This window comes from Chiloscyllium plagiosum, chromosome 29 (assembly GCF_004010195.1).
Source record: "Chiloscyllium plagiosum isolate BGI_BamShark_2017 chromosome 29, ASM401019v2, whole genome shotgun sequence".
In the NCBI taxonomy this organism is placed as follows: Eukaryota; Metazoa; Chordata; class Chondrichthyes; order Orectolobiformes; family Hemiscylliidae; genus Chiloscyllium; species Chiloscyllium plagiosum.
Window position 1 is genome coordinate 35,415,053 of NC_057738.1, and position 10,161 is coordinate 35,425,213.

Below are 10,161 nucleotides of genomic sequence, written 5' to 3' on the forward strand. Positions count from 1 at the left end.
ACACACATATATACACAGACAGACATAGCCACACACATGCATGCTCACACAAACACACACATACACACATATATACACACATACACACACACACATATACACACACAAATACACAGACACACATATATACACATACACACAGACACACATATATACACACACACAGACACACATATACACACACACACACACAGACACAGACACACATATATACACACACACACAGACACACATATATACACACACACACACACACACGTTTGTCAGTGGGTGGTAATGGATAGGGATCAGGCTCCGAACCAAATGTCAAGTCACACAGTTCTGACTTGGGCTGCAATCTAATTGGTGGGGAATGAGGGCCTCATCAGGTAGTGGGAGAGCTGCTCCGACTCTTTTAGAGGAGGCCCATTGATGTCATGGCAATCTCCCAGGCCACTTTGCGATTAAGACCCCATGGGCTCAGGTCACCCACAGCAAAAACTACCAACCAATCACAGGCCAGCCTCAGCAGCGCCTCGCTGGAAGAAATGGCTGCTGCTGGAAGTGCACTCAGGTTTGTTGAGGGGGGGCATGGTGCCACACAGGTGACACGTGTGAAGTAGGGGATTGTGGGGTGGAGCAGGCAGGAAGGAGGACAGCGTATGGCCCTCAGTGCACCCACGTCACCCTGTATCCAGCCCCTTCAATCGCTGATTGAGGGGAAGAGAGACCATTCCTTGCAATGCTGTCAATTACCATGACCTTCCCACTTACCCACCACCAGTGAGAGCATAAGACTCCCCCCCCCCCCTTAGCAACTAAGGGTTGGACTATCCCAAGTTTTGATTTGATGTTATGCTGGTTGATGGATTAATCCACTGGATCACCCCAGGGGTGGTTTGGGGAGATGGAAGACAAGGGTAGACTTTAGGGAATTTATTTTTGCAGCAGAGCTTCACCAATGATCTTACCTCTTGTGATTTGAGTGAGGTCACTTTCACATTAATGACAATGGTCTCATAATTTCTCATCTGATTGTTTAACTTTGTGGGCTGGTTTGTTTAAAACAGTGAAACACATTGTAAGTTATGAAGCAGACATTACAGTGAACCATCTGATTTCTGTTTAAGTGCAACTTGCAGACACAAAGCAGATTAAGAGGCAGGCACAACATTGTGTGCTGGAAATGTGTTGCTGGAAAAGCGCAGCAGGTCAGGCAGCATCCAGGGAACAGGAGAATCGACGTTTCGGGCATAAGCCCTTCTTCAGGTGTGCACAAAGCACATTGAATCCTTAAAGGTGATCTCAATGTACTGTTGCAGCAGTCAGCTGATTGCACAAGATCATTAAATTAACCCTTCATTAAATTAACTGGAAGTAAATTTTTGGGAGAATTCCATAAATGAGATCTAGATTGAAGAGGTCAATAGAATACTAAAGCAAGGAAGTGAATATAAAGCTGAATACCCTGTGTGCAATTCTGGGCTCCAGACTTTGGGGAAGTAACGAGGTCACCAAAAAGAAGCAGCAAGGATCGAGGAGCTTCAGTTCCTGTGGGGAAACTGGATAAACAGGGAGAAGAGAAGGTTAAGGGGAGATTTAATCAAGGTTCTCAAAATCCTGAAAGGCATGGACAGAGCAGATAGTGAGAAATACTGGCAGAAGGATTGAGAACGAGAAGGAAGTGATTGAAGGGGATTGATAAAATGAGATGAAAGAACCTGCAGATGCTGAATTGATAAAATGAGGTGACGGTGACACGAGAAGAAACCTTTCTTAAAGAAAAGGTGAGTGGTTTGTGTTTGGAACGAACTGTCTAAATGTGTGGAGGTGGCATGTTCAAACAGGACTTTAAAAAGAAAATTAGCTCATTATCTAAAAGAAAGTATTTCCGGGGGGACTGGGAAACAGGTGGGGGAGTGGGACTTGGTGAACTGCTTTTGTAGAGGGTTAGGACGGACACGATGCATGAATGGCCTTACTCTGTTTTGTAACCATTGTGCATTTCAGTTCCACAGATTAGGGAGACCTACATTTTGCAGTGTGTGGTCATCCTTTGTATCCTGAAATGATCATAAGCATACCATCTCTTTTTTCTTGTTCATATACATTATTTTCCTTCAGTGTTTGCTATAACTCTGTTCTGAACTATGGTGGTTTATTTTATTTGTATTTCATCACAATTTGGTATCTGTCACCTTGATGATTTGTCAATGAGCCGAACATTTAATCTAGCCAGTATTTATAAATTTTAATAGGTGGACTTTATAGAGTCATACAGCACAGAAACAGCCCCTAACTTACTTGAAGGTTGACTGGTAAAGATATTCCCCTCATACATGGCCCTAAAAGTTTCCCAGGAACTTCCCATTCTGATTGAAACACTCAGTGCAGCTGAGTGAACTTTGTCCCCTAACCTCCTGTGGGGGGAGCGCTCTGTCAGAGCCCTGACAGTAAACCTCCAAGCAGTAACGTCAGGTCTGAATGTGCTGAGTGGACAATAATCCTGTAATCCTTTCCGGTTTAGGAAATTGGAATCGTCGAAGGCGAGTTTTCCCTGGAAGAGAGGCATGTTTCAGCAGTCAGTCCTGGGTGAGAGTGTCCTTCAGCAGCTGAGGGAGTTCAGTAAACGGCATGTGTACCCAGCAGAGCAGGTACGGGATATTATCTCTAACCATTGACAAAACTCAGCCCCAAACCCTGAGAGTCCACTTGCATTGTCAACATCAACCGCCATTATCAGGGAATCCTAGAACGGTTACCTTCCAGGAGGCCATTTGGCCTGTTATACCTGGCTATCTCCCTGCAGGAGAAACATATCTCATCCTACTCCTCTGTCCCTTTGTCTGCGGAGATGTTACCTTTACCTGATATCCCTTCAGCATTGAGTTGTGCAGTCTATTCCTTTTTTGTTCAGGTCCTTACCATTCAATCTGCCTTCCCTCCATTCTCAGGAAATGCAATCCAGATCCTAAGACAATTTAATCCTCGTTTTTCCCACAGCGCATCTAGTAGGTAGTACCCACTGCTGCTACTGAGCATTGGTGCTGGAGGGAATGGATGCCAAGTGGGGGCTGCTTTGTCCTGGGTGGTGTTGAGCTTCTTGAGTGTTGTTGGCGCTGCACCCATCCAGGCAAGTGGGGAGTATTCCATCACCCTCCTGACTTCTGCCTTGTTGAGTGTGGCCAGGCTTTGGGGATTACTCGCTGCAGTATCTCTAATCTCTGACCTACTGCTGAAGCCTCTCTGTTTATACGGTGAGTCCAGTTGAGTTTCTGGCCAATGGTGACCGCCAGGATGTTGTTAGTGAGGGTATCACCATTGAATGTCAAGGGGCAGTGGTTAGATGGCCCCTTATTGGAGATGGTCGTAGCCTGGCATTTGTGAGGGGTACATGTCACTTACTTCTTGTCAGCCCAATGAGCTGCATATGGCTCCAGAGCCAGTGGTTGAGGATTCTTGATGCGGTAACCAGCTGTGGACTCCTTCCTGCACGGAACAGCATATTACCCACTGATCCTCATATTCGGGAAACATTGGGATTGAGGGAAAGCATCTGGAAACCTTTCCCATGTCCTGGGCATTCGACTCGCTAGACCTCCCACACTGCAGCCATCCGGGGCAGGTGTAGTCAATGGGGCCGAGGAACCTTGATGGTCTTCCTGCCCCCAGGAGGAAGAGGGCAGCACGGTGGGTCAGCGGTTAGCACTGCTGCCTCACAAAGCCAGGGACCTGGGTTCAATACCTGCCTCGGGACATTTGCACATTCTCCCCGTGTCTGCGTGGGTTTCCTCCGGGTGCTCCGGTTTCCTCCCACAATCCAAAGATGTGCAGGTTAGATGAATAGGCCATGCTAAATTGCCCCATAGTATCCAGCGATGTGTAGGTAGTGGTGCATTAGTCGGGGGTCAGTATAGGACAATAGAGTAGGGGAGTGGTCTGCGTGGGTTACTCTGCAGAGTTGTCACTCAATGACCCCCATCCTGCTCTCACTGCCATTTACCCAGGGATAGATGAGGAAACCCATGCTCGGTAGATTAAGGGGGGCTGGCAGGAGTGGGGTAATGGAGAAGGTAAGGGGTTGTGGTGGGAGAAGTGACCCTTGTTCAGAGGCCCCAGGTATTGGCCAGGCAGCAGCCCTGCCCTTCCAACCACAGCCTGTTTCCCTTCCCCCCCACCCCATGTGCTCTCCTGTCCTATCATCACTCCTGTTCGTCCTGGGGGCCATGGTGAATTGGCGACTTTGGGTGAGTGTGGCACAGGCAGCAGCTACCAGCTCTCCCACCCCCTAACCCCCCACGTCCTCCCACCTACGGTATATGACCGATTGCACTACCTTCCAACAACCCCCACCCCCCCCCTGGGATCCCGTGGAAAGACCTGCATATCCTCGGTGGAGTGGGAGGGGGAGTTGAAATGCTGTGCCACAGGTTGGTTGGGTAACCAAGCTTCCCTGATGGTGGTAACATGGGGTGGAGATGGTGAGTCTGGCTCACCCTTTAGCTGATGACCTGGGGTCCCCCAGTCTCTCCACAACACCCCCCCTCCTCCCTCACTACCTGAGCAACATCTGTGAGACCTCCTCCAAAATTAGAGAGATCATTTTTACCTGGAACAGTGAGGGAAACCAGTCTCAGGTTAAACTCTGCCCTCTCCTGAACCTCCTACCTTCTATTTGTGATTGTTCCTTATGACTCTGACTGACATTCATGGCTGTTTTACCCAGCATTGTCGGTAGAGGCTATTTTACAGCTGGTTTCTCTTGAGGAAAAGTTAAGCATGCCAGAAGATCCTGTGTACAACACTAAAAAATCACACAACACCAGGTTATAGTCCAACAGGTTTAATTGGAAACACACCAGCTTTCGGAGCGACGCTCCTCAATCACCTGATGAAGGAGCGTCGCTCCGAAAGCTAGTGTGCTTCCAATTAAACCTGTTGGACTATAACCTGGTGCTGTGTGATTTTTAGTGTTGTACACCCCAGTCCAACGCCGGGATCTCCGAATTATGTGTAGAACATGTATGAGTTGAAAGTGGCCACCAGGTGGCAGTCAAAGCACATTCCCTCAGACCTTGTGTGCTCTGCTTTACTCAGGGAGCAGACAGTGTGTCTGTTAGACTTCACTCAGGGAGCAGACAGTGTGTCTGTTAGACTGCACTCAGGGAGCAGACAGTGTGTCTATTAGACTGCACTCAGGGAGCAGACAGTGTGTCTATTAGACTGCACTCAGGGAGCAGACAGTGTGTCTATTAGACTGCACTCAGGGAGCAGACAGTGTGTCTATTAGACTGCACTCAGGGAGCAGACAGTGTGTCTATTAGACTGCACTCAGGGAGCAGACAGTGTGTCTATTAGACTGCACTCAGGGAGCAGACAGTGTGTCTATTAGACTGCACTCAGGGAGCAGACAGTGTGTCTATTAGACTGCACTCAGGGAGCAGACAGTGTGTCTATTAGACTGCACTCAGGGAGCAGACAGTGTGTCTATTAGACTGCACTCAGGGAGCAGACAGTGTGTCTATTAGACTGCACTCAGGGAGCAGACAGTGTGTCTATTAGACTGCACTCAGGGAGCAGACAGTGTGTCTATTAGACTGCACTCAGGGAGCAGACAGTGTGTCTGTTAGACTTCACTCAGGGAGCAGACAGTGTGTCTGTTAGACTTCACTCAGGGAGCAGACAGTGTGTCTGTTAGACTTCACTCAGGGAGCAGACAGTGTGTCTGTTAGACTTCACTCAGGGAGCAGACAGTGTGTCTGTTAGACTTCACTCAGGGAGCAGACAGTGTGTCTGTTAGACTTCACTCAGGGAGCAGACAGTGTGTCTGTTAGACTTCACTCAGGGAGCAGACAGTGTGTCTGTTAGACTTCACTCAGGGAGCAGACAGTGTGTCTGTTAGACTTCACTCAGGGAGCAGACAGTGTGTCTGTTAGACTTCACTCAGGGAGCAGACAGTGTGTCTGTTAGACTTCACTCAGGGAGCAGACAGTGTGTCTGTTAGACTTCACTCAGGGAGCAGACAGTGTGTCTGTTAGACTTCACTCAGGGAGCAGACAGTGTGTCTGTTAGACTTCACTCAGGGAGCAGACAGTGTGTCTGTTAGACTTCACTCAGGGAGCAGACAGTGTGTCTGTTAGACTTCACTCAGGGAGCAGACAGTGTGTCTGTTAGACTTCACTCAGGGAGCAGACAGTGTGTCTGTTAGACTTCACTCAGGGAGCAGACAGTGTGTCTGTTAGACTTCACTCAGGGAGCAGACAGTGTGTCTGTTAGACTTCACTCAGGGAGCAGACAGTGTGTCTGTTAGACTTCACTCAGGGAGCAGACAGTGTGTCTGTTAGACTTCACTCAGGGAGCAGACAGTGTGTCTGTTAGACTTCACTCAGGGAGCAGACAGTGTGTCTGTTAGACTTCACTCAGGGAGCAGACAGTGTGTCTGTTAGACTTCACTCAGGGAGCAGACAGTGTGTCTGTTAGACTTCACTCAGGGAGCAGACAGTGTGTCTGTTAGACTTCACTCAGGGAGCAGACAGTGTGTCTGTTAGACTTCACTCAGGGAGCAGACAGTGTGTCTGTTAGACTTCACTCAGGGAGCAGACAGTGTGTCTGTTAGACTTCACTCAGGGAGCAGACAGTGTGTCTGTTAGACTTCACTCAGGGAGCAGACAGTGTGTCTGTTAGACTTCACTCAGGGAGCAGACAGTGTGTCTGTTAGACTTCACTCAGGGAGCAGACAGTGTGTCTGTTAGACTTCACTCAGGGAGCAGACAGTGTGTCTGTTAGACTTCACTCAGGGAGCAGACAGTGTGTCTGTTAGACTTCACTCAGGGAGCAGACAGTGTGTCTGTTAGACTTCACTCAGGGAGCAGACAGTGTGTCTGTTAGACTTCACTCAGGGAGCAGACAGTGTGTCTGTTAGACTTCACTCAGGGAGCAGACAGTGTGTCTGTTAGACTTCACTCAGGGAGCAGACAGTGTGTCTGTTAGACTTCACTCAGGGAGCAGACAGTGTGTCTGTTAGACTTCACTCAGGGAGCAGACAGTGTGTCTGTTAGACTTCACTCAGGGAGCAGACAGTGTGTCTGTTAGACTTCACTCAGGGAGCAGACAGTGTGTCTGTTAGACTTCACTCAGGGAGCAGACAGTGTGTCTGTTAGACTTCACTCAGGGAGCAGACAGTGTGTCTGTTAGACTTCACTCAGGGAGCAGACAGTGTGTCTGTTAGACTTCACTCAGGGAGCAGACAGTGTGTCTGTTAGACTTCACTCAGGGAGCAGACAGTGTGTCTGTTAGACTTCACTCAGGGAGCAGACAGTGTGTCTGTTAGACTTCACTCAGGGAGCAGACAGTGTGTCTGTTAGACTTCACTCAGGGAGCAGACAGTGTGTCTGTTAGACTTCACTCAGGGAGCAGACAGTGTGTCTGTTAGACTTCACTCAGGGAGCAGACAGTGTGTCTGTTAGACTTCACTCAGGGAGCAGACAGTGTGTCTGTTAGACTTCACTCAGGGAGCAGACAGTGTGTCTGTTAGACTTCACTCAGGGAGCAGACAGTGTGTCTGTTAGACTTCACTCAGGGAGCAGACAGTGTGTCTGTTAGACTTCACTCAGGGAGCAGACAGTGTGTCTGTTAGACTTCACTCAGGGAGCAGACAGTGTGTCTGTTAGACTTCACTCAGGGAGTCTTAGAAACATAGAAAATAGGAGCTGGAATAGGCCATTCGGCCCTTTGAACCTGCTGTGCTAGTCATTCAGTCGCCTTTACCCGCTTTCCCCGCATACCCTCAGATCTATATCTAACTCCTTCTTGAATACACTGACTAGTTTGGCCTTGACTTGGAGATGCCGGTGTTGGACTGGGGTGTACAAAGTTAAAAATCACTCAACACCAGGTTATAGTCCAACAGGTTTAGTTGGAAACACTAGCTTTTGGAGCACCGCTCCTTCATCACGTGGTTGTGGAGGACACAATTGTAAGACACAGAATCTATAGCAAAAGTTTACAGTGTGATGTAACTGAAATTATACATTGAAAAATACCTTGGTTATTTGTTGAGTCTTTCATTGTTTGAATACCATGATAGTTTCACTTCTTTCATGTGTAAATCACAAAACTTTTTTTAAAAAAAGTTACATTCTCAGGTTAACTGTAACAATTGGTGTCAGCCAGATAATATGTTGAAGGTGTTAGCCCCCTGTGTTCCCTGTCTGTGCCGTAATGGTTAGACTGATTCTAATCTAAAAAGTGAGATGACACAGTCTTTCATGAATTTATGCAGTTTTTGAGCAAAGTACAGTGTAACTTTGCAAGTACAAATTCACCCCGCAAAATGTGTGTATGTGTGTACTGCTTTCTGTAGCAGAGAATTCCACAAGCTTCCCACTCTCTGGGTGAAAGCGTGTCTCCTCATCTCAGTCATAAAGGATATACCCTGCATCCATGGACTCTTCTGGACTCCCCAGTCATTGGGAAAATCCTGCCTGCATTTGCCCTGTCTTGTCCCCTTGGAATTTTGTAGGTTTCTAAACCCCCTAATTCTTCTAAACTCCATAGAGTCCTTACCAATCCAGTTTTTCTTCATATGCCAGTCTTACCATTCCTGGAATCAGTCTGTTAAACACCCTCCTGGGCTGGGAGGGCAACGTGCACTGTTTAAAACCAGGTTGTTGTGTGGAGTGACGGTGCAGGCTCTGACATTCATAGACAATTGAAGAGTACAGCACAGGAACAGGCCCTTCGGCCCACCGTGTCTGTGCTAACCCCGATGCCATTCCAAACTAATCCCATCTGCCTGTACATGGTTCATAACCCTCTACATTCCTTCTGTCACAATGGCTGACCCCAGAATCTCTCTCATTTTTGTCTCCTTGCTGTTGGTGTGTGTTAGAAGGAGTTGTAGATCGGTAATTGATCAAGAAGCTTAACACCGCCCCAGGACAAAGCAGTCTGCTCGCTTGGCACCATCTATACCCATTAAACATTCACTCCCTCCATCATTGACACGCGGTCGGAGCAGTGTGTACTAAGCTGCCCTGCAAAAATCAGAACCAGAGATCCTCAGACAGCACCTTCCGAACCCATGACCACTTCCATCCCAGCAGATACGTGGGAACACCGTGCACCGCACATTCCCTTCCAAGCCCCTCACCATCCTGACTTGGAAATATAGCCTTCGCTGTTGCTGGGTCAAAATCCTGGAATTCTCTCCCTCAGGGTATTGTGGGTCAACCCACAGCACATGGACTGCAGTGATTGATGAAGGAGTCTCATCCCAACCTTCTCAAAGGCAACTAAGGATGGATGATAAATGTTTGTCCAGCTATCGATACTCATGCCCTGTGAGTGAATACAAAAAGAATTTGCCAGTGTTATGATAAAATGGCCATCAAGCCCTGGGGTGAGATTAGAACTTGGCTCAGAGACAGGGGTAAGCCCTACCCCTCACAACCTCCTCTGCCTCTGAACTATCTTTTGTTGAAACCCATTCTCATTTTCCAGCTCCTCTACTCCCTTCCCTCAGGTCCTTTTTCTCCCCTGTTATCAACTGTTGGCTTTCCCAAACCTCCTTCTCTAAAACACACACATTCCCAATCGCTTCCAGGCTGCTCCAGGGAAATTAAAGCTATTGTTTTCAATCCCCACTCCAAACTCCCAGTCCCAAGTAGCTAACGCTACCCATCTTTTGGGGAACAGTCTGAGATGAAGTCAGTCTGTTCATAACCTTGGAGTTTGACCCTCAGATGACCTTCCAATCTCTAAATTGTGTCATCATTAAAGACTGTCCATTTTGTGCCTCCATAATGTCAACATTCTTCATGCGTAGCCCCGTGCCTGAGTGCCTCTCGACCTAACTATCCCAATGCAGCTTTTCCTGGGCTCACACACTCCATACACAGTATACTGAGCTCATGCAAAAAGATATTCGCAGGTAAAGGGACGGCTGGAAAAAGGGAAGCCTTCAGAAATGAGATAACAAAAATCCAGAGAAAGTATATTCCTGTCAGGGTGAAAGGGAAGGCTGGTAGGTATAGGGAATGCAAAATGACTAAAGAAATTGAGGGTTTGGTTAAGAAAAAGAAGGAAGCATATGTAAAGTATAGACAGGATAGATCGAGTGAATCCTTAGAAGAGTATAAAGGCAGTAGGAATATACTTAAGAGGGAGATCAGGAGGGAAAAA

The 10,161-nt window shown here is 47.7% G+C and overlaps 1 protein-coding gene across 1 annotated transcript in view; it reads left to right on the top strand.

Annotated features, from left to right (window-relative positions):
• acad11 (acyl-CoA dehydrogenase family, member 11) overlaps window positions 1-10,161 on the top strand; it is a 140,158-nt gene that overhangs the window by 20,843 nt on the left and 109,154 nt on the right. The window contains exon 5 of the mRNA XM_043719516.1: window positions 2,507-2,633. Coding sequence (XP_043575451.1) covers window positions 2,507-2,633 — 127 coding nt within the window. The remainder of the gene's footprint in view (window positions 1-2,506; window positions 2,634-10,161) is intronic.